The sequence below is a fragment of the Dendrobates tinctorius genome, unplaced genomic scaffold, assembly GCF_039654945.1.
Source record: "Dendrobates tinctorius isolate UK_male_01 unplaced genomic scaffold, ASM3965494v1 ptg000232l, whole genome shotgun sequence".
Lineage (NCBI taxonomy): Eukaryota > Metazoa > Chordata > Amphibia > Anura > Dendrobatidae > Dendrobates > Dendrobates tinctorius.
The window spans coordinates 13,096,475-13,122,267 of NW_027361899.1; the positions used below are offsets into that span (position 1 = coordinate 13,096,475).

A 25,793-nucleotide genomic window follows, 5' to 3' on the forward strand; every position below is an offset into this window, starting at 1 on the left:
ATTAGGAGTGGTAATGAGCATGTGCAGCCACCATTCTATTAGGAATGGTAATGAGCATGTGCGGACACTCCTCTATTAGGAGTAGTAATGAGCATGTGCGGACACCATTCTATTAGGAGTGGTAATGAGCATGTGCAGCAACCTTTCTATTAGGAATGGTAATGAGCATGTGCGGACACTCCTCTATTAGGAGTAGTAATGAGCATGTGCGGACACCATTCTATTAGGAGTAGTAATGAGCGTGTGCTGCAACCTTTCTATTAGGAGTGGTAATGAGCATGTGCAGCAACCTTTCTATTAGGAATGGTAATGAGCATGTGCGGACACTGCTCTATTAGGAGTAGTAATGAGCATGTGCGGACACTGCTCTATTAGGAGTAGTAATGAGCATGTTCAGATACTGCTCTATTAGGAGTAGTAATGAGCATGTGCGGACACTCCTCTATTAGGAATAGTAATGAGCATGTGCGGACACTCCTCTATTAGGAGTAGTAATGAGCATGTGCGGACACTCCTCTATTAGGAATAGTAATGAGCATGTGCGGACACTCCTCTATTAGGAGTGGTAATGAGCATGTGCGGACACTCCTCTATTAGGAATAGTAATGAGCATGTGCGGACACTCCTCTATTAGGAGTGGTAATGAGCATGTGCGGACACTGCTCTATTAGGAATAGTAATGAGCATGTGTGGACACTGCTCTATTAGGAGTAGTAATGAGCATGTGCGGACACTCCTCTATTAGGAATAGTAATGAGCATGTGCGGACACTGCTCTATTAGGAGTAGTAATGAGCATGTGCGGACACTCCTCTATTAGGAATAGTAATGAGCATGTGCGGACACTCCTCTATTAGGAGTGGTAATGAGCATGTGCGGACACTCCTCTATTAGGAATAGTAATGAGCATATGCGGACACTCCTCTATTAGGAGTAGTAATGAGCATGTGCGGACACTCCTCTATTAGGAGTAGTAATGAGCATGTGCGGACACTGCTCTATTAGGAGTGGTAATGAGCATGTGCGGACACTCCTCTATTAGGAATAGTAATGAGCATGTGCGGACACTCCTCTATAAGGAGTGGTAATGAGCATGTGCGGACACTCCTCTATTAGGAGTAGTAATGAGCATGTGCGGACACTGCTCTATTAGGAGTGGTAATGAGCATGTGCAGCAACCTTTCTATTAGGAATGGTAATGAGCATGTGCGGACACTCCTCTATTAGGAATAGTAATGAGCATGTGAGGACACTCCTCTATAAGGAGTGGTAATGAGCATGTGCGGACACTCCTCTATTAGGAGTAGTAATGAGCATGTGCGGACACTCCTCTATTAGGAGTGGTAATGAGCATGTGCAGCAACCTTTCTATTAGGAATGGTAATGAGCATGTGCGGACACTCCTCTATTAGGAATAGTAATGAGCATGTGCGGACACTCCTTTATTAGGAATAGTAATGAGCATATGCGGACACTCCTCTATTAGGAGTGGTAATGAGCATGTGCGGACACTCCTCTATTAGGAGTAGTAATGAGCATGTGCGGACACTGCTCTATTAGGAGTGGTAATGAGCATGTGCGGACACTCCTCTATTAGGAATAGTAATGAGCATGTGCGGACACTCTAAGGAGTGGTAATGAGCATGTGCGGACACTCCTCTATTAGGAGTAGTAATGAGCATGTGCAGCAACCTTTCTATTAGGAATGGTAATGAGCATGTGCGGACACTGCTCTATTAGGAGTAGTAATGAGCATGTGCGGACACTGCTCTATTAGGAGTGGTAATGAGCATGTGCGGACACTCCTCTATTAGGAATAGTAATGAGCATGTGCGGACACTCCTCTATAAGGAGTGGTAATGAGCATGTGCGGACACTCCTCTATTAGGAGTAGTAATGAGCATGTGCGGACACTGCTCTATTAGGAGTGGTAATGAGCATGTGCAGCAACCTTTCTATTAGGAATGGTAATGAGCATGTGCGGACACTCCTCTATTAGGAATAGTAATGAGCATGTGCGGACACTCCTTTATTAGGAATAGTAATGAGCATATGCGGACACTCCTCTATTAGGAGTGGTAATGAGCATGTGCGGACACTCCTCTATTAGGAATAGTAATGAGCATGTGCGGACACTCCTTTATTAGGAATAGTAATGAGCATATGCGGACACTCCTCTATTAGGAGTGGTAATGAGCATGTGCGGACACTCCTCTATTAGGAGTAGTAATGAGCATGTGCGGACACTGCTCTATTAGGAGTGGTAATGAGCATGTGCGGACACTCCTCTATTAGGAATAGTAATGAGCATGTGCAGACACTCTATAAGGAGTGGTAATGAGCATGTGCGGACACTCCTCTATTAGGAGTAGTAATGAGCATGTGCGGACACTGCTCTATTAGGAGTGGTAATGAGCATGTGCAGCAACCTTTCTATTAGGAATGGTAATGAGCATGTGCGGACACTCCTCTATTAGGAATAGTAATGAGCATGTGCGGACACTCCTTTATTAGGAATAGTAATGAGCATATGCGGACACTCCTCTATTAGGAGTGGTAATGAGCATGTGCGGACACTCCTCTATTAGGAATAGTAATGAGCATGTGCGGACACTCCTCTATTAGGAATAGTAATGAGCATGTGCGGACACTCTATAAGGAGTGGTAATGAGCATGTGCGGACACTCCTCTATTAGTAGTAGTAATGAGCATGTGCGGACACTGCTCTATTAGGAGTGGTAATGAGCATGTGCAGCAACCTTTCTATTAGGAATGGTAATGAGCATGTGCGGACACTGCTCTATTAGGAGTAGTAATGAGCATGTGCGGACACTGCTCTATTAGGTGTGGTAATGAGCATGTGCGGACACTCCTCTATTAGGAATAGTAATGAGCATGTGCGGACACTCCTCTATAAGGAGTGGTAATGAGCATGTGCGGACACTCCTCTATTAGGAGTAGTAATGAGCATGTGCGGACACTGCTCTATTAGGAGTGGTAATGAGCATGTGCAGCAACCTTTCTATTAGGAATGGTAATGAGCATGTGCGGACACTCCTCTATTAGGAATAGTAATGAGCATGTGCGGACACTCCTTTATTAGGAATAGTAATGAGCATATGCGGACACTCCTCTATTAGGAGTGGTAATGAGCATGTGCGGACACTCCTCTATTAGGAATAGTAATGAGCATATGCGGACACTCCTCTATTAGGAGTGGTAATGAGCATGTGCGGACACTCCTCTATTAGGAGTGGTAATGAGCATGTGCGGACACTGCTCTATTAGGAATAGTAATGAGCATGTGCGGACACTCCTCTATTAGGAGTGGTAATGAGCATGTGCGGACACTGCTCTATTAGGAATAGTAATGAGCATGTGCAGACACTGCTCTATTAGGAGTGGTAATGAGCATGTGCGGACACTCCTCTATTAGGAATAGTAATGAGCATGTGCGGACACTCCTCTATTAGGAGTGGTAATGAGCATGTGCGGACACTCCTCTATTAGGAATAGTAATGAGCATATGCGGACACTCCTCTATTAGGAGTAGTAATGAGCATGTGCGGACACTCCTCTATTAGGAGTAGTAATGAGCATGTGCGGACACTGCTCTATTAGGAGTGGTAATGAGCATGTGCGGACACTCCTCTATTAGGAATAGTAATGAGCATGTGCGGACACTCCTCTATAAGGAGTGGTAATGAGCATGTGCGGACACTCCTCTATTAGGAGTAGTAATGAGCATGTGCGGACACTGCTCTATTAGGAGTGGTAATGAGCATGTGCAGCAACCTTTCTATTAGGAATGGTAATGAGCATGTGCGGACACTCCTCTATTAGGAATAGTAATGAGCATGTGCGGACACTCCTTTATTAGGAATAGTAATGAGCATATGCGGACACTCCTCTATTAGGAGTGGTAATGAGCATGTGCGGACACTCCTCTATTAGGAGTAGTAATGAGCATGTGCGGACACTGCTCTATTAGGAGTGGTAATGAGCATGTGCAGACACTCTATTAGGAGTAGTATTGAGCATGTGCGGACACTCCTCTATAAGGAGTGGTAATGAGCATGTGCGGACACTCCTCTATTAGGAGTAGTAATGAGCATGTGCGGACACTGCTCTATTAGGAGTGGTAATGAGCATGTGCAGCAACCTTTCTATTAGGAATGGTAATGAGCATGTGCGGACACTGCTCTATTAGGAGTAGTAATGAGCATGTGCGGACACTGCTCTATTAGGAGTGGTAATGAGCATGTGCGGACACTCCTCTATTAGGAATAGTAATGAGCATGTGCGGACACTCCTCTATAAGGAGTGGTAATGAGCATGTGCGGACACTCCTCTATTAGGAGTAGTAATGAGCATGTGCGGACACTGCTCTATTAGGAGTGGTAATGAGCATGTGCAGCAACCTTTCTATTAGGAATGGTAATGAGCATGTGCGGACACTCCTCTATTAGGAATAGTAATGAGCATGTGCGGACACTCCTTTATTAGGAATAGTAATGAGCATATGCGGACACTCCTCTATTAGGAGTGGTAATGAGCATGTGCGGACACTCCTCTATTAGGAGTAGTAATGAGCATGTGCAGACACTGCTCTATTAGGAGTGGTAATGAGCATGTGCGGACACTCCTCTATTAGGAATAGTAATGAGCATGTGCGGACACTCCTCTATAAGGAGTGGTAATGAGCATGTGCGGACACTCCTCTATTAGGAGTAGTAATGAGCATGTGCGGACACTGCTCTATTAGGAGTGGTAATGAGCATGTGCAGCAACCTTTCTATTAGGAATGGTAATGAGCATGTGCGGACACTGCCTTATTAGGAGTAGTAATGAGCATGTGCGGACACTGCTCTATTAGGAGTGGTAATGAGCATGTGCGGACACTCCTCTATTAGGAATAGTAATGAGCATGTGCGGACACTCCTCTATAAGGAGTGGTAATGAGCATGTGCGGACACTCCTCTATTAGGAGTAGTAATGAGCATGTGCGGACACTGCTCTATTAGGAGTGGTAATGAGCATGTGCAGCAACCTTTCTATTAGGAATGGTAATGAGCATGTGCGGACACTGCTCTATTAGGAGTAGTAATGAGCATGTGCGGACACTGCTCTATTAGGAGTGGCAATGAGCATGTGCGGACACTCCTCTATTAGGAATAGTAATGAGCATGTGCGGACACTCCTCTATTAGGAGTAGTAATGAGCATGTGCGGACGCTGCTCTATTAGGAGTGGTAATGAGCATGTGCGGACACTCCTCTATTAGGAATAGTAATGAGCATGTGCGGACACTCCTCTATTAGGAGTAGTAATGAGCATGTGCGGACACTCCTCTATTAGGAGTAGTAATGAGCATGTGCGGACACTCCTCTATTAGGAGTGGTAATGAGCATGTGCGGACACTGCTCTATTAGGAATGGTAATGAGCATGTGCGGACACTGCTCTATTAGGAGTGGTAATGAGCATGTGCAGCAACCTTTCTACTTGGAATGGTAATGAGCATGTGCGGACACTCCTCTATTAGGAATAGTAATGAGCATGTGCGGACACTCCTCTATTAGGAGTAGTAATGAGCATGTGCGGACACTCCTCTATTAGGAGTGGTAATGAGCATGTGCGGACACTGCTCTATTAGGAGTGGTAATGAGCATGTGCAGCAACCTTTCTACTTGGAATGGTAATGAGCATGTGCGGACACTCCTCTATTAGGAATAGTAATGAGCATGTGCGGACGCTGCTCTATTAGGAGTAGTAATGAGCATGTGCGGACAATCCTCTATTAGGAGTGGTAATGAGCATGTGCGGACACTGCTCTATTAGGAGTGGTAATGAGCATGTGCAGCAACCTTTCTACTTGGAATGGTAATGAGCATGTGCGGACACTCCTCTATTAGGAGTAGTAATGAGCATGTGCGGACAATCCTCTATTAGGAGTAGTAATGAGCATGTGCGGACAATCCTCTATTAGGAGTGGTAATGAGCATGTGCGGACACTGCTCTATTAGGAGTGGTAATGAGCATGTGCAGCAACCTTTCTACTTGGAATGGTAATGAGCATGTGCGGACACTACTCTATTAGGAGTAGTAATGAGCATGTGCGGACACTAGGAGTGGTGGTCACACATACTCACAACTGCTCTCCACTCATGAGAGGACTTTGGGACACCTAATCATGGCAATGATGGGTCCCTCACCAGTTGGACCCCCCATTGATCATACATTTATCTCTATCCTTCATTTAGTACAATCCCCTCTAAAGTTCATGGGCGTCCCCTCTCAGAGATGTAATGGGAACCTCCATTTCACTCATTGGTGGGATCTCCATTTCTGATATCGGGGGTCCCCCGTAAATCACAGTGGACTTTAGCTGGCCATCAGGGGTATAGCGGGCAATCCTGAGAATTTCAGTGGGACCATACGACCATCTAATGCACTGTGATGGGGGACATCCCGATTCTTACCCAGTGGCAGAGGTCAGGGGAGATGAGGATCGGGCAGTTTGAGATGAACATGTCCTGACTATTAGATGCGATGTAACAGTTTATTACTCAGTGTCAAAAAGTAGAATTTATCTTACTTTTTTTTTGTTTTTTTTGCTTTTGCCCCTCTCCTACACGTCTGAATGTTCCCCTTGTGTTTTGCAGCTCATTCATTGATGCCATCAGACATTAAAGTGATTTCCTCACTTCGGAGACTAAAAGTTGTAAGTAGCAAATGTCCCATCTACAAAAAAAATGGGGAAAAAAAGTTCCATCCTCCTGTCTGTCTCTGAGTTCCTGGAAGCTGAGATATGAAGAGCTGTTTGATGGGCTCTTATTATACGATACCATACACTTTATTGATCCCGAGGGAAATTGTAGGAAGGAACAATGAAGACAGTGAAGTCAGTCTGAAATGATGTCCCGAGACTCATGAATTAGCATTTCTGCTAAGTCAATGAGACAAAATCTCTTGTATCCTACATGGTTGCCTACTTTGCACAGTTTAAGTACCCCACCAAATAAAGCCCCTCTCATATCTCAGCCTCCTGAGCCCCTAATGGAGGGAGAATGTTGGGGTCAAGCTTCACTTGAATAGAGCCGAGCAGACATCACCTGTCGGCAGTTTTGAGGTTTTCAGACTTGGACTTTGGTGAAGACTTTTGAGAAGACACATGGATCCCTGACCCAGTCGAGAACAACCAAGAGTCTTACAACTTCACGATGCACCATACTGTTGTCTTCTCTCATTTTTCCTCCCAACTATCATCTCTAATTGCCTGGGTCTTCCCATAAACTATGGAGATGTATTGGGCACAATGCATCATCTTCAGTTTGGCTTGATTTGGTCAAAGATTTGATCCAGTTCTTCTCCATCGTTGATACTCAATACTTTCCCCTCTTCTTTATTGTCCATTTTTGACATCTCTTAAAGGAAACTTGTCAGGTCCCCCGTGCCCCCAGAACCACCAGCAGTTGTGTCTGCATATATAAATCCCTGCCTAACAGTCCCTGTATTAAATTACACACATAAACAGGTCTACAAAAAGAATCTCTAAAGTCCATTTATGATATGTAAATGGCGCCTCTGACGAGTCGGTGGGGAGTTCGTGCCTCCAGACTACATGGCCCACTTAGCATGTGATAACATGACCTACTAGCGTCAGCACTATACGATACCTCTGCGTGCGCTTGTGGCTTCTTTCCCGCACTGCCCATGAATGGAAGTGAAGAAGACTGGAGACCTGACAGTTTCTTCCCATCATTAATTATTCGGTTTTGATTGACGGGATCCCACAAATTTCAAGAGCAGAAGTCAGCCAGATGATAGAGGCTCCAGAGAATTGCCTTAATGTGTGTTGTCTTTCTCTGGACTTCTCCATATCTACCGTAGCTGTAATCTAGAGCTTCTGGTCTTCTACCCTACTTTCCTCCTTGGTCTATGTGCACAGGGTATTTGGAGCAGAAACTGAAGTTTTGAGATTTGGACAATTGATGTTCAGTTTAGTTTCTGCTCTAAAAACTCCTAAAAAAAACCCTAAATATAAATATCCTAAATCTGATCTCCAATCCCAGGACCACCCTTCTCCTGACTGGTTGGAGAACACCTTAATCCTATGAGTATGACCTGAATGTTGTTCGTGGGAAAAGCCACTTAAGCTATGTCACTGGCGGACACAGACAGAAAAGGGCCCCTGTGCAACAACAACATATGGGCCCTTTGCAGCCCAAGAGCTCCTAAAAATGCAAACATGCACCAGGTTTGGAGCTGGTAGTGGCCCCCTTTTCTCTTGGGGTTACACCAATGATATGTCTGCCAATTGGATATGTGCACACGGAGTTCTCCAAGGAGTTTTTGGAGCAGAATCGGAGGAGAAACTGAGTGAAATCTTTCCAAATTCTCCTCCAAATTGCAGAACTCCTCAATAACTTGGAGTTTCTGCCCAGAAAACTCGGCAAAAAAAAAATAATCCTTGTGCACACAGCCTAATTGGTTTACCAAGACTACGATATTGATTACCTATCTTCAGGATTATTATGAGATAAGTTGGGGTCCACTTGTGATACCCGCCACCGATCAGCTGATTGTAAAGATCTGAAACACTACAGCGCCGTACTATGTGGAGTGGCCGTTCTCGGTACTGCAGCTCGGATCTCAGTCACTTTAATAGCAGATGGGTTGCAGTACCATGAACGGCCAGTACACGGTGTAAGGAGCTGAGATGTTCTGGCTCGGTGCACTGTGTATTTTTGGCGGTCGTGTAACCTGATAACAGGTGATCAGTGGGAGTATCAGGTATTCGGACGCCGACTGATCTGATCTAAGGTCACCTGTGCTTATGGCGCCTCGGTCCTCCACGTGGGTCTTCAGTTGTTCCGGTCAAATCTTGTGCGTAGACCGCGGCATCATAAGGAGCCAGTTGAGGACAGGTGAATGTTAGGCTGGCTTCACATTAGCGTTTTTTTGCACAGCGCATCATGCGTGTCCATCTGCACCTATGTTTAACATGACGTGCGCATGGTCTAGCGTTTGCACGTGTTCGTATGCGTTTTCGTGCGCATGTGGTTTTTTGTCATGTGCGCCTAGGCGCACCCGACGCAACCTGTTGCATTTTTGGGTCTGTCCAACGGCGTAAAAAAATGCATGCGCACGCTTGCGCACGGAATGCGACAAAATAACGCATTACAGTCTATGGGAACGCAGGCATGCGCCTGAATATGTGCACGCATGCATTTTAAGAGTTAACATGGCTAGAAACTGGTTAGAACGCATGCGCCTAAAAAATGCAAACGCATGCAAAACGCATGATGCGTTTTTTGCATGCGTTTCTATTGCGCACGAAGCACAGCGCTAAAAAACGCTAAGGTGAAAGTAGCCTTATGTGTCATTTTTTAACCCCTTCCCTCCCCTCTAGTTATTACGCTTTGGGGTCCGGAGAGCATAATAAAGCACTTTCAATCCAGACTGATTTTATCCGGACCGATTGAATCTACCCGAAAACCGTGAGATTCTCTCGCCTCTATTTAAGGAGGAATCGTTCAGGAAGAAATTGCTGCGGCTTCTCTGTCCTATATTACAAGCCCATAATAACATTATAATGTCGTCTTAACTTCCCAGAAACTTGATAGCGACGATCACAGCGCGGATCTTGTGCGAAGGTGAGTTCAGATCTGTGATCACGTGCGACCATAAAACATGAGAACCCGAACCCCGGCCGTTATCAGATAACGACTGTTGGTTATAATGACCGGCGGGCGCGCAGCCAACTCATCTCTTTCCTTATTACTGTTTTATTAGCGGCCTGGAAGAGACTCTCCGGAGAGCCAGCCAGTTCACCGAATTGTGTAAGTGCCGCTGGCCCATACATTCATCTTTTTCTGGAACATTGTAACAAGTCCTCAGCTGTAGAATGTAGCCTATGCATCCCCTGTGCTTTATACTGCAGCTCTACCTGTTCAAAGTGATTGCTACACAGATATAACATGGCATGGCAATCAGATATTTAGGAAAATGAGCCTTGAAGAGCTCGAGAACGAGCCCCTAAATGCTCCATTAGAATTGAGTGGGGGTCTCACAGCACTAGTCACTCTCTCTGTACTTGCCTACCTCCAGCAGTAGTGCCCCCCGCGCAGCAACAGCTCCAATCTAATGAGGCATTTCTGAGATCATTTCGGAGATCCCCACAGTCAGAAACCAAGAAACCTTTAAAAAAGGGTATCCTGATTGTGCTTTATTGTTTTATTATATACATTCTGTGCTGAATACGGTTATTATTTCATCATTATAAGGGTTGAGGATCCTGGATGTCGAATTCTAGATCTGTGCAGTCACCACTAGGAGGAGCTCTGGAGTGTGCTGTATACTGTTTATGGACTGAGCTCAATGATATCACAGCATGCAGTGAGCTCCCCCTAGTGATGGCTGCAGGGATATACAATCTTGTCCCTGAACTCAATGCAGGGGATTTGGCACTGTATGTCAGAAAACTGACCTTCAATCCCCATAAAAATGAATTCAAGAAATAATCAGCTCAGAATGTTCAACCTAAAAACAACTTGAAGGACTCTCTGTGTCAGGTAGAAATGATTTCCTCATCGTTGCACGTGGATGACATCTCTCTGTATACGATAGGCAGTAGAGAATATGGTCCCTGTTTACCTTCATGTCTTATCTCCTATACGACACAATAAGAGGATCATGAGACGGAGAGCGGCTACACTGACGTCCGTTATCAAACTCATGACTTTCATCTTCAGATGGGTTGTTACAATGTGTCGCAGCCTCAATCATCTGCAGAAGAAGATTTCTATTATCCCATTTTCCCAACCCTAACATGATCTAGGTATAGGGCTATGGATTCATTTAGGGTTAGAGTTAGAACTGGGGCTAAAGTTAGGCTTAGGGATAGGGATAGACTTAGGGTAATAACATTGTTTCAAAAAGTATCTAATAAAAATTTGAAAAAATACACAACTTTTATTTTATGTTTTTGCTAAAAATGCACACAAAAAAATAAAAGGTAAAAGTGAAAACTATGATTAAATCCATATTTTCCTTCAATTACAATACATGTTCTTGAGGGGCAAGGAGTACAATACTGGACCGGGGGAAGTGACTCCAAGAGCGCTAATGGCTTACGGGCTAGCAAAATACTCGCCTTGTCCTGGGTGCTGGTAACCCCTCGCTACACCGCTCTCCCTCCAACTGTAGAAATATACATAACAGTAATGTAAAAAAAACTCATTGGGTGGAAACAGCATAGCAAAAATAGGGGGGGTCACGGGGTCCTTCTCCGGTATCACACAATCAACAGCGAGGGAAGTGTGAACAATCCCAAGACCTTTATTATAGGCAAAATTAGAAGGTCCATAAACTATCCACCACACTGAGGAAACAATAGTCCAGAACACGCATGCAGTTCAGTAACAGGATAAAATGTCCAAGGAGATGAGAGTCCAAAAATCCAGCAGCCAGAGGATAAAAAGTCCATAAGCTTCCCTTTCTCTCTGATGTGCTGTGTTCACACGATGCTCTCCACACAGGAACTGACTTCCCCCCTCCTGTCCTTTCCAGCCCCCTCCTTATGGCCAGGAGTAGTCAGACAGGTTGGGGTGGTTTTCAGGCCTCCTAGACCTGACAAAGATGCCTGGGGGATTATGACACTACAGGGGGTCATCAAGAGACAGATACAGTCAGGCTGTAGACATACAAGGCAACAAGAAAAATACTATGAAAATCAGTGAAATAGAAATATACACAAAATAATATCCACATAGCATATCACACCATCACAGGGGGATCTATTGGGGGCATGCCCCGCTGGTGGGTGCTAGATACTTGTATGGAGCAGAGCTGTAGGCAAAGGAAACTGAAATGAGATCTGTATTTGAAGCTGGAGGGGTCGTATCCATCTATACACATGATTTTCTGCCACATTAGCATGTGATGCCTGATGTCACGTATGAGCTGAAGCAACATGGCTGCCGATGACAGCAGATCATCAGCTAGTGAAAGTTTGAGTAACTTGTTCATTATCTCTGTAGAATTGGGAAACCTATAGACTTATAATATCAAAGTAGATACTTTGTAATCAGCTGCAAGATGTCTAATTATTCTCTAGCATTTATTCTAAATATCATCTCCACTTTATATTTCTCTTTTACAGCTGTCGGGAAAAAATTGCATTCCTCAGTATTCAATGTTTCACCGACTCAGTAAGTGTAAAGGAGGAATTGTTACTCCTATCCCTACTATTAGGGTGAGATGATGCGGGGCTTCCTAGTATACATGACTTATATTGGTGTCTGCCTTCTAGGAGCCTGGTGGCAGAAGCTGAGAATCTGGTGGAGAGTCTGAAGCAGAGTGCGGTGAGTGTGTGATCCGGTGATCAGCGCAGACGGCAGGGCGATGGCTTTACTCTCCAGCTCCACTTGTGCTATAGTTAATCCTGCAGATTTCTGGCCATATTGGGTTAATTATAAGTTTAGTAAAGGACTTCAGCCGCCCATACTATCCCAGCGGCTGTGACCCTGTTGACTATAATGGGGTCTATGTTTCCTGACGTGACCGCGTCGTTTTCCTTTTTTTCCACTGTTTGTTCTTTTCCTCTTTTGTACTTTTCCTTTTTGCTTTTCCCTCCTCCTTATCTTTTATTCTCTTTAGTTATTTGCTTGTCCTTTTCTTCTTCTTGTTCCTTCTATATTTTTTCTTTCCATTCACAATTTTTCTTCCTTTTTTTCTACTTCTTCACTTTTTATCACTGCTTGGTTTTCTTTTAAGATCTTTTCTTCTTCTTTCTCTTTTTCATCTGCCTTTTTCTTTTCTTTTTATTCTACTTTCTATTTTACTTTTTCATCTCCTCCTTTTTCTTCTCCTTTCCGCCTCTTCACAGGTAAAAACCGTAAAATTGGGTAAAATTCTGTAAAGAATCATTCTCAGGCTGGGCTCACGCTCTACACATTCCTTAGAGAGCGGACGTCTGCAGACCCAAAAATTCAGATGTGCCCCCTGTCATTTTCATTTACTGCAATGAAGTAAAGAGGCGTCCAAAAAATAAAATGTAAGAGTCTGTTTGACCTCCTTTCTGAGAGGTGTCCGTCTGCCACAAAACAGGGGCAAACTGTCAGAGAGGACGTCAAAGTTTCACTTCAGTAAACGGAAACATCACGGGTATACTTACAAATCATTTTTGGGTATAGAGACATCATTCCCGGCATAGAGGAGATTCATAATGTGAACCCAATCTTCTCATTGTCATTTATAACTGCAGACCACATCAAAGTTGAGCTGAACTTTGATGTGGTTATACATCAGTTGAGAGGAGCTCAGAAAAAGATTGACAAAAGACTTATATAGGCAAAAACAAAAAGCTCCCTGAAGGATTCTCAGTGCACTCATTCATCAGTCAGAACTGTACAGGGAAACAAGGGACATTTATTTGTCAAACGGTGCAAAATTTGTAATGAAACACAAATGCAAAAGAGAACATTTTTAGCCTAAAATAGATGAATTTAGGCAAAAATTTCCCCTGAAGATGTCCATGTCCTTTAATATTCGGTGGCTCGGCTTATGTAGTGTGCCATAGCTTATTCCGATGATGGAGAGGACCTTGTCTTCATATGATAACATTAACCCTTTCTGCCCCTCAGACCGTGTCTTTCGCCGATGATTGGAAGATGATCTTGATATTTGTGGCCGCTGAGGATCCTTGTGGTTTCTGCGTTCAGGTAAACAGGAGACTTTCTTTTTTATATAAAGTTTGTTCCCGAGTTGGATTGAATATAGTCATTATTATGTTGGTGATGAAAGAGGAAAGTGAGGGGGGGGGCCTAATATTACTTGGGGCCATAAAACAAATAAAGGGTTTATGAGTATAATGTTGAGTTTGTCCAATGTATGTCTTTAATAATAATAATCTTTATTTTTATATAGCGCTAACATATTCCGCAGCGCTTTCCAGTTTGCACACATCATCACTGTCCCTGATGGGGCTCACAATCTAAATTCCCTATCAGTCTTTGGAATGTGGGAGGAAACCGAAGAACCCGGAGGAAACCCATGCAAACACAGGGAGAACATACAAACTCCTTGCAGATGTTGTCCTTGGTGGGATTCAAACCCAGGACCCCAGCGCTGCAATGCTGCAGTGCTATCTTTAATGTTAGGCCCAAGGCTACTGTGACTCCTAGTGATACATTGTAACTTATGTGAGAACCCAACAAGTGTTCAGTTTCCCTGCAGCACCTCCGCAGGAGAAATGAAGTATTACACAATTCTTACAATGGGACAACTGTGTAATGATCAGGTGTGTTGGGTCCTCCAACGATGGAAAAATTCTTTGTGGATGTTCTTCACCATGCATAACTGTTGAGGGTCCTGTATCCCCCCCATTTTCGACATCTATGTATCCCCCCCAAAAAACAAAAGAAACGGAAACATTAAAATCTAGCAGATCCAACCCTTCTTTCACCAACATCTCACAATGTTTTGATATGTATACTGTGTCCAGACAAGCGGGGAATCCGAAAAATGATCTGGGGTGCTAATTTTCCTTCAGAAACCTGGTGCTATCAATGTTACATAGCCTTTAATAACATAAAACCCTGTTCCATAATAGACTTCTATATCGGGGTCACATCTCTCTGTGCTGCAATCAATCCTGGAAGAGAACACAACAATTTCTGAACTGTCACTGAGACTTTCTGTTCTTTTTCCTATTAACGTCAAAGCAGAAATACCGGAGACATAAACCAGATCTAAGTCCAATCTGCACGATGGATCTAATTATGTAACACACAGATAACATCAGATGTAAGAACAAACCCTACAGGGGCTAGTCCTGAGAAATCACTAAGTGATAAAACATCGTCTATATATCTGCGACCGAGTATGTGGAGGCTCCAATGAGTCGGAGGGATCTTGGCCTCCAACTACTGGTCAAAGATGTTGATGAAAATGATTAGAGGCCATCACTGCTGGTAGCATAGAGGTTGTCACACAGATAAGCCAGATTTGTAGATCATTCTTATTTTTCATTAGTCCCTGTTTAGTCTGTGCTGATTCATTTTATAATACATTGCTACGCATATAATGGTTGGAGCTACATTTTTCTGATGCAAAGCCCTAAATCCCCTACAAATGGTATGTTAGAACTGCCTGCAGCCACCACTAGGGGGAGTTAGGAGCTTACTGTACATAGTATACATTGAGCACCAGAGCTCCCTCTAGTGGTGGCTGCAGGCAAATGAATTTATATCACACGAATCTATGTGTTTACTGGATATTTGGAGCTCTCTATCAGAAACAAAGCAAAGCTAAAAAGCTCTTTAAATATGTATAAAAATAATAATTTTGGATCACGTGGATAATGTTAGATATAATGATAAATCTGACAAGGGCTCATCCTGCAAATAGCAGAAAAATGAGAGCAAAGTCAGCAAAATGATGAAACGTCGTCTATATATCTGCAACCAAGTGTTTGCAGACTTAAAGGCGTCTCATGGATTTTGGCTTCCAATGTCAGGTCAAAGATGTTGAATGACAACTATTAAAAGCCTCCATTATTTGTTTTATTGTGGGTTGTCTCCCAGTTTTCTATAAAGCCAGACTAGTAGATAACTCTTGTGTCTCATTGGATACTCGAACTAGTCCCTATTTAGTCTGAGCTGGTTTATTTTTCATTTTGTTCTGATACAAAACTCCATATCTCCTACATAGATAAAATATTTATTATAAAATTGTAACTGCCTTCAGCCACCACTAGGAGGAGTTAGGAGCTTAATGTATTCAGTATTTATCTAGCACTGGAGCTCCCTCTAGTGGTGGCTGCATGCAATACATTTTTATAACAAAAATGTATATGTACGCAGGGGATTTTGAGACCTGCAATAGAAAAAAAAACTTTAAGCAGTATAAAAATATTTAAAAAATTTAATTCTGGATCTACGGGAGATTTAAAAATGAACGGTGGACTTTCCCTTTAAAATTAATACTATTCACTTGAGCATTTTCTTTTTCATTTCCTACAGGAAGATTACACAGAAAACACGATAATAGAGCTGACTGCGGCTTTGGACTATTTACATCAACAGGTGAATGGCAGAAGGTCATATGTTCCCTCTATGTGTATGCTGTCTGTACATTCACTGGCGTCACCATTAGCAATGTTCCTTCCCACGTATCCACTATCTTGCAGCTGAATCATCATTGGATAAGTTGTGTCTTATTATTTTATAAAGAAATAAACATTACAGTATGTCAACTTCTACTGCTTTGTGGAAACCATCAACAAGAAGTACTTTGAGTGCATAATGGTGGCTTGCTGTGAATGGGGAAGCACTAACGATTCAGAAGTTCATCAGACCTTTTGGATATTCATAGCCTAACAAGTGTCAGGTAGCCACATGTTAACATTAGCCATAGTAGGAACAGTAAAGCAGATGATGTGTTTTCAGTTGCCCGCCTGCTTGCTGATGGTTTCCAGGTAGATGTCATTTCTGCACAAAGTTAAAATGAACTGAAGATAATCTGGATTTTATATTTACATTAAACATTTGCGTCGACTCAGATTCTAACTTTTTTTTTCTAAAGCTTCCAAAAACATTTATCAGTCTGGTGGATTTAACGCTGCTGAGCGGCCTCTACCTGTCCCGTCCCGAGACTGCAGAGATCAGGTGAGTTACATTCTCTTCCCATCATTATGAGGCTGGACAGAGGTTTGCGTTGCAGATGTTGTCATTTTCGATAATATTCACTGACAATTAACTGATAACTAGACCCTTTATTTTCCTCGGAGATAAGAGGCACCAGATCTGTCTGCAGCCGCTTATCAGACCTCCTCTAATTAAATCCTATTCACACTCCGCCGATCCATACGACTTGGGAAGACAGGCGGATTTCTATGTCACCTTGCAATACCTCATTTTCCCTGTAGAGGCGCTGCTGGAAAATTGAACCCTTGCTGTTACCTATTAGCCTAGATTACAGCTGAACTCTTTGGTCTCAGAAGCTGGAAAACTAATGAATATTTTATGTATCTGTCAAAAACAACTGTCCCCCTTTACTATAACCTTTAATAAGCAGAATTATGCATGCAGCTCTGGAGTGTAGAATATGGTGAAATTGAAGGACATTAGAGGAAAAGTAAAACAAAGAATTCATAATTGTATTCAGCATTATTTGGATTTAACCACAATCTTCTGCCGCCCATCTCTACACTACACCCCTGGTGCCTGCCTGCTGATGGTTTCCACATTTGTTGTATTTCAGAAAATCCTGCCAATGCTTCAGTAAACCTTCCGACTTCAATAAGGCCATGTTCCGTTTCTCCTTCCAGGTGAGAAAAATGTATCAGTATATCAGAACGTGGCAGATAGTTTAGGGGGCATAAACCCCATCGGAGACATCATAGGTGCTGTCTGAACATGGCTGTGTCAGTGCCGCTACAATGTATCAGTCTGGAATCAGGCAGCTTAGAGATTGTCTACACTGGATACAATTATGAGAAGGAACTAAATGTGAATGTTCCAAATCAGTAACAGCAAGCAGAGCTACTGAAAGTGGCCTTAGAGAATAATGTCGGCACAAATGTCAGTGGGACCCGTGAACCACCTAATGTACTGTATATAGTGCTGAGAACCTTTCCCCGACTTCAAATGCTGAAGATAAGAAGGATGGGGATGCTGGAGTTCAGTATGCCCGATCCAGCTGTTTTCACACTCATACTCGTGCATGGCGCATCCACAGACGATAGTGTCTGGATAACGTTACTCCGGGAATTCTTCTCCCCAAATCGTGTGGTTCATTGCTATTCTATCCATATCTGATCCCTTGGCCGAATCAAGGACTACTCCCACCAGCATGCTCTCCGGCCTCCCATAATCACATTGCACAAGGTCTATCTATCTAGAATTCCATCCTGCGGAGATAAAGCCTGCTCCGCCATTATCAGCAGCATCGGAGCCGCGATGAGTCAGGAGCCGCTGGAGATAATATTCCTTTACTTTAATCTGAACATCTCAAGACAAAGTCCAGTGTCCTCCTCTAGAACTAAGTCATTACTGCACATTTTGTAACTGTGGCGTGACCCCGCATCTTGTGGGGAGGCCTGCATATGTGCCATCACTTGCTGTAGGGTCTACTAGCGGGAGCACTGGGGGATGAGCTCAGGTGTGACCACAGCCATTCATTATCTGTGGTCGCACATGCTCAGTACTGCTCGGCTTCCCAGGATCAGTGGGGTCCTAGGACTCAGACCCCATTATTGGGAATATATCATGGAAATGGGACAGCACCTATAAGTTTGACAAGAACGTGATAGAAACGTATCCAGAACATTTCCAGATCCCTGCACTCTCATAATAACAGTGTCTCCTGTACAAAAAGAAAAAGAGAGAAAAACAAGAACAGCTAACGTTATAGATAAAGTTGTGAATAATTTCTCTAACCCTTCCTAGATTTAGGACTTAGATTGGGACTGTGTTTAGGGACAGGGCTGGCGGTAGTGAGCGTGGTGTTAGGTTTAGCATAATAAAATACAACCTCAATTCCAGAAAAGTCGTAAAGAAAACACGAATGCAATGATTTCGAAAACTCTCATACTTTATGCACCATGGCTCATAGATCACAGATCAGAAGGTGAACGTTGGACAGTTTTCCGTTTCATTTAAAAAAATTACAGTAACTCATTTATAAATTATTGGCAGCAGCTTATCTCAGAACAGCGGTGCCCGGCCGTGTCCACCATTGTGCAGCGTCCACTTTTTTTTTTTTTTTTTTTTTTTTTACAATTTCCTAGAAATTTTTTTTACAATTTTCTATAAATGTTCTGGGAAGTGAGGAGACAATTGCTGGAGATTTGGGAGAAGAACATTGTCCCCTTCTTGTCTGACGTTGGATTGATGCTACTCAGCAGTTCGGAGTTATTATCGGAGTTTTCGTTTGATAATGTGACAAATGTTTTCTATTGGTGAAAGGTCCAGACTGAGGACGGCCGGTTCACCTTCTGAACTCTTCTTCTGCGTAGTCAGGATGTTGTAATGGATGCAGTATGGGGTTTACCATTGTCTTGCTGAAATATATAAAACCTTCCCTGAAATAGACGTTGTCTGGATGGAGCAGATGTTGTTCTATCACCTCTATATACTGCCCATTGATGGCGCCTTTCATGTGTGACCTGCCCCTGTTATAGGCACTAATGCCCCTCAACCAAAAAAGATGCAGAACTGTGTGCTGATAACAAGCTGGATGGTCCCTCTCCTCAATAACAAGCTGGATGGTCCCTCTCCTCAATAACACGCTGGATGGTCCCTCTCCTTGATAACAAGCTGGATGGTCTCTCTCCTCAATAACAAGCTGATTGGTCTCTCACCTTGTTAACAAGCTGGATGGTCCCTCTCCTTGATAACAAGCTGGATGGTCCCTCACCTCGATAACCAACAGGATAGTCCCTCTCCTTGATAAGAAGCTGGATAGTCCTCCTCGATAACAAGCTGGATGGTCTCTCTCCTCAATGACAAGCTGGATGGTCCTTCTCCTCGATAACAAACTGGATAGTCCCTCTCCTCAATAACAAGCTGGATAGTTCTCCTCGATAGCAAGCTGGATAGTTCTTCTCATCGATAACAAGCTGGATAGTCCCTCTCCTCGATAGCAAGGTGGATGGTCCTTCTCTTCGATAACAAGCTGTATGGTCCCTCTCCTTGATAACAAGGTGGATGGTCATTCTCCTCCTGAGACAGCAGGACACTGTGTCCAGGGTTTCCACAAAGAATTGCACATTTTGGTTCCTCGACACAGAACTATTTTTCATTTTGCCTTATAAATGAGCTTTGGCCCAGAGAAGACGACAGCTTTTCTGGTTTGTGTTGATATTCTGCATCTTCTTTGCATGATAGAGTTTCACTTGCATTTGTGGATTGTATGGTGATCACCAGACAATTATTTCTGGAAGTTTTCCTGAGCCCATGCAGTGATTTTCCTGTATTTAATGCAGTATCTCCTGAGGGCTCGGAGACCATGCGCATCCAGTACTGACCATCGGCCCTGTAACTGGTGCACATCGATTTCCCCAGAATCTCTGAATCTTTTGATGATATTATATACTGTAGATGGTGGGATATTAAAAATCTTTGCAATTTTACTTTGAGGAGCATTGTCCTGAAATTCTTGCACAATATTTAGACGCGGTCGTTCACAGATTGGTGACCTCCGACCATCTTTGCTTCTGGAAGACTCTGCCTCTCTAACAAGCTTTTTTTTCTACAGTCATGTGACTTAGTTGAAAATCGACCCTCCGGCTGTTTGTCCATTAGTGCCTCTTACTTATCCAGCCTTTTGTGAACCCCATCCCAACTTTTTTGAGATGCGTCGCTGCCTTCAATTTCTAAATCAGCTAATTCTTTAAGTGAAATGGAAAACTGTCCAACGTTGAACTTCTGTTCTTATGTTCTGCCGTCACTAAAATATGGAAAGAAGAGATTTATAAATCATCACATTCTTTTTTTTTTTTTTTTTTTTTTACATTTTACAGGGTCCCAACTTTTTTGGGAATTGAAGTTGTAGTACCAGTAAGAAAAAGATAAAAGTAAAAAAAAAAATGTATAATTTAATTTTTACATTTTATACCTAATAATTCATAGGTTGAGGAGGGGGGAACTTGTCACACCCCAGGTGCTGACAACACATGCTGCGCCCCTACAGGGGATACCAATTTAATTTATCTTTTTTTTCTAGTCTGTCCTTGAAAATTTAATAAGCTCGGAGAGATACGACACGAGGGAAGATTTCACCGTGGCCTTACACCCTGTGCTCAATATGGTGAGTCCCATATGCGACAGTGTTCAGAAGAACTCTCTAAAGGGTCATATAAAAAGTATAGTGATGGTCTGCAACTTTTTTACTTTTGTTCCCTATGGCAACACTTCATGTCAGGGATTTTTACATTTTTACAGCTTTGTCATAACAGTAAAGCAAATGACCATCCACATCAATGTACACGTCCTGACCTGTGTGGTTAGTGGCACTTTATATTGTATAGATTTGGACTTTGATGCATATGGTGATTTGAGCCCTTATCATACTTTGAGTATAGTCAGGAAGTGTTGTCATGGGGACATGTAGGCTGTTAACCCTTTAGATGTGCAGTATTTTAATAAAACAGAAAATGTATGTACAGAGTTTATGGATATGGATATCTGGGGGATGCATTTTTTTTTTCTAAAATTGTATTTTGGCCTAAAAAGATATTTTTTTCCAATTAAAAAAAATGCCTTCTATAGTCTCTGTGTTGCACTGTCTATTGCTGGCTGCAGAAAGAGTCAACTGAGAATCAGTTAGTGAGCTCTGTCGAGTTTATAACTATGATATATGTATGTTTTTTAAGTTGATTTATGACCATAGACCACATTGAAGTTGTACTGCGCTCATAAATCAGCACAGTGGAGCTGAGAAAAAGATAAATAAAACAGTTACAAACTCTCTGTCTGGACAAGTTCACTGATGGATTCTCCGTTAACTCATTGTACAGTCAGCAATGTGCAGCAAAAACAGAAAGGCAAAACAGTGCAACATTTTTATTTTAGCCCAATTACAAAAATAATTTTTCACCTAAAATATATGCATGTAAGTAATAAAAAATAATACACTTTTAAGGTAAGAATCTGAATGTGTATTCATATAATATGGATGATTTTGCAGGCTGAATTTGAGAATAAAAACATTAATACCTATGGGGATGTCTACGAAGTGCAATGCTCACAGGAGGTAAGTTTTGATGATTAAGTGCTCCTGGTAGTCTTTAGGATATATACATAGTCCACTAGGGTCTATCACTTTTTAGGTTCATTGCTTTATTACACTGCTTGTAATTAGCTCTCCATCCATTCACTTCATTTTGAGCTTGCGTTTATATGCAGCATAAAATCGGAACAAGCAGAGCTGCAGTGTAAAGCATGAGGGAGTCGGAAATAAAGTGACAGAAGCAGCCAACACTTCTTAAAATGAGATGAAATATTTTTTTTTACAATGCATCAAAGGGGAAGTCAATAAGTTGATCTGAGCTGAGACTAAAGAAGCCATATTATGTGACACTATGGGCTCCCTAGAGACACTAGGGCCCGATGCAATTACTATTCTGCAGTCCCTTCAGCTATGCCCTTGGTCACTGCGCCCAGCTGTATGCACAATATATAAAAAGAGGAATGATTAAGTATTTAAAGGGATCATCGACATTGAGTAAAGCAGTTTCCATAGACCCTATTGGGGCTTATGGAGATAATAGAGGGGGGTCTATGCCATCGGCAGGCAGCCCCATATCTTGTGTCTAGTTTCCCTTTATAAGCTGGATCCCATGAAGGTGTAACATCTGTGTTTTGTACTAAGGACTCGGTCTTCTTGAGCACCCATAAGAACAGTCCGTACCTGTGGCTGCAGGACATGATGGCAGAGATGCAAGCGCAGGTAAGATGGTGTATGGCGTATGTTAGGTATATAGACCAGTATATGGCGAGGTGGCAGTCCATGATGTAGACACAATCCCCTATCTACTATATCATTGACATTATGCAATTTTTGGGAATGTCAAAAAATTAGCCAATTTTGTTGCAAACCGTATTTGCATAAAACTTTTGAATATTGTTTTAGATTTTCGACACTTTTGAAAAGTGGATGAAAAATGTCAATCGGGTTATATCGGGGGCTTGGCCACCATGGTTCTAACAGATTGATCAAAAATTTCTCATAGCTGGCGCAATTTCCATGTACAGCCAAAGATAACTTTTTATAGGTTTGGCACATTCTGTTTAATCGCAAATAAGTTGTAAAACAGTGTATGAAACACCGGGCTTAGGAAATATCCACTCTGCTTGGATCAATAAGCAGACCTTGTAGACTGGTATTTAAAGAGGATTATCACTTGTAACAAATATGTAATTTTTTCCCAGTGGTATAAATGTCGTTGTTCTCCTGAATCCAGCGTTGCTTTTCTTTTGTTCCTGCTCCTCTCTGATCCCGAGATATGGCCTCCTTTTTCCTGTATATTAATCTAGTCTTGCAACTCCTCGTGGGCGTGGTCTTCACTCTTCTCTGTGGGCGTGTTCTTAAGGACCACTAACAATTGGCTAACAAGACTAGATTCATATACAGGGAAGATGAGGCCATATCTCGAGAACAGAGAGGAGCAGAAACAAAAGAAAAACATCGTCGGATTCAGGAGAACAACGGCATTTACACCGGGTTTTAAAAAAAAATTACATATTTAAAATAAGTGACCGATCCTTTTAAAACGGTTGTCGCAACTTGAGAACAGGACTCTAAAATGCATCCTCAGAATGAAGCTCATGCGGCCACTCCTTCATGTAATGTCTATGGGACTACTGGAGATTGCCATAGGCTGCTCTCCCCTATATACAGCAGTCACACAGAGTGGGACCACTCTCCATGTTAACAGGGCATCTCAGAGCCCCATTCTCGGGATTCATAGTGGTCCAAGCGGTCAGACGCCTACTAATCAGCAAGTTATCACCTATACTGTGAGCAATTATCTGCTAAATCCATAACAGTGGTTTCACTTTAAATAAAAATGGCCGCCATGGAGTGAGTATACATGTTTTTCTTACAGCCGCGGGTATATGGCAGCAATTTCACCTGTACAAATCTGTCCCCTTCAACCGAAGTCCCAACCTCAGGTAAGAGCTGGACTAAAGAAAGCTTATCTATGATATACATATACACAGGGGAGTGGGCGGAGCTGAGACTACTGATTACCATAAATAAATGACCGCTTCCATCACATGTTTTTTAAAGAATTGCAGAAACCCGTAATGTACATAAACAAAGGAAATGAACGTCACAAGCAATGTAATATCCTAATATAATGTGAGAAAGGATTCAGTCACTTTTCTTCTGGCAATTGTTAGGAAATTTTACATTGAAAACTGTAAGAATCAGAGGGGCATTGTTGCCCATAGCAACCAATCAGAGCTCAGCTTTCATTTTCTAAACTGCTCTGGTACATTGAAAGCTGAGCTGTGATTGGTTGCTATGGGCAACAAGACCAAAGGGCCTCAGTTAGAAGAAAAAAGAAAACATGGCGTTGTTGCTCATAGCAACCAATCAGAGTGAGGCTTGTAAGAAAGGAGAGTAGACTGAATGGCTGTTTTTTTCGTATGTAAAACAGTTTTAATAAATGAGCCCCCTGTATGTATGGCGGGAGCTCGAGTGGCGCCTCTGCGGTATATTAGAGGTCACTTCACGGCCTGTGCCAGTCAGCTGTCAGCAAGTAGAGGAAGATGCTAAATGTGCCCATTGGTTCCGACCTGAATGTAGATCACTATGACGCTCCATCTTGGGGCACTTTCATTCATCCTGAAGTATCAAAACTCCAAAGTAAAAACAGTCCCCAGACCAGACCCCAAAATAAATATAGAGCCCAGAGTGAGGCGATACCCCAAAATATATACAGCTGCCAAATAGGACCGCTATATAAATATGGACCCCAGACTCTAGAGTGACGAGAGATCCCAGAGAAGACACATAAATAGTTACAGATCCCACACTCTCTAGTGAGGGAAGACCCCGATCAGACCCCCAAAGATATACAGATCCCAAGACATCAGAATAAGGACAAACTACAGACCCCAATATAACTACGTACCGTAGACCAGACCGCAGTATAAATATGTACCCCAGACCCCAGAATAAATACATACCGAAGACCATACCCCACAATAAATATGTACCTCAGACCCCAGAATAAATACATACCAAAGACCATACCCCAGAATAAATATGTACCCCAGACCCCAGAATAAATACATACCGAAGACCAGACCCCAGAATAAATATGTACCCCAGACCCCAGAATAAATACATACCGAAGACCATACCCCAGAATAAATATGTACCCCAGACCCCAGAATAAATACATACCGAAGACCATACCCCAGAATAAATATGTACCCCAGACCCCAGAATAAATACATACCGAAGACCATACCCCAGAATAAATATGTACCCCAGAATAAATACATACCGAAGACCATACCCCAGAATAAATATGTACCCCAGAATAAATACATACCGAAGACCATACCCCAGAATAAATATGTACCCCAGAATAAATACATACCGAAGACCAGACCCCAGAATAAATATGTACCCGAGACCCCAGAATAAATACATACCGAAGACCATACCCCAGAATAAATATGTACCCCAGACCCCAGAATAAATACATACCGAAGACCATACCCCAGAATAAATATGTACCCCAGACCCCAGAATAACTACATACCGAAGACCATACCCCAGAATAAATATGTACCCCAGACCCCAGAATAAATACATACCGAAGACCATACCCCAGAATAAATATGTACCCCAGACCCCAGAATAAATACATACCGAAGACCATACCCCAGAATAAATATGTACCCCAGACCCCAGAATAAATACATACCGAAGACCATACCCCAGAATAAAGATGTACCCCAGACCCCAGAATAAATACATACCGAAGACCAGACCCCAGAATAAATATGTACCTCAGAACCCAGAATATGTACCCCAGACCCCAGAATAACAACATACCGAAGACCATACCCCAGAATAAATATGTACCCCAGAATAAATACATACCGAAGACCAGACCCCAGAATAAATATGTACCCCAGACCCCAGAATAAATACATACCGAAGACCATACCCCAGAATAAATATGTACCCCAGACCCCAGAATAAATACATACCGAAGACCATACCCCAGAATAAATATGTACCCCAGACCCCAGAATAAATACA

The 25,793-nt window shown here is 42.7% G+C and overlaps 1 protein-coding gene across 1 annotated transcript in view; it reads left to right on the top strand.

The window, feature by feature from the left end:
* PLB1 (phospholipase B1) overlaps positions 1-25,793 on the top strand; it is a 110,280-nt gene that overhangs the window by 13,479 nt on the left and 71,008 nt on the right. The window contains exons 4-16 of the mRNA XM_073556339.1: positions 6,662-6,720; positions 9,615-9,655; positions 9,795-9,841; positions 12,163-12,211; positions 12,313-12,364; positions 13,646-13,723; positions 16,025-16,087; positions 16,587-16,669; positions 17,265-17,331; positions 20,730-20,813; positions 21,693-21,758; positions 22,377-22,454; positions 23,614-23,680. Coding sequence (XP_073412440.1) covers positions 6,662-6,720; positions 9,615-9,655; positions 9,795-9,841; positions 12,163-12,211; positions 12,313-12,364; positions 13,646-13,723; positions 16,025-16,087; positions 16,587-16,669; positions 17,265-17,331; positions 20,730-20,813; positions 21,693-21,758; positions 22,377-22,454; positions 23,614-23,680 — 834 coding nt within the window. The remainder of the gene's footprint in view (positions 1-6,661; positions 6,721-9,614; positions 9,656-9,794; positions 9,842-12,162; positions 12,212-12,312; positions 12,365-13,645; positions 13,724-16,024; positions 16,088-16,586; positions 16,670-17,264; positions 17,332-20,729; positions 20,814-21,692; positions 21,759-22,376; positions 22,455-23,613; positions 23,681-25,793) is intronic.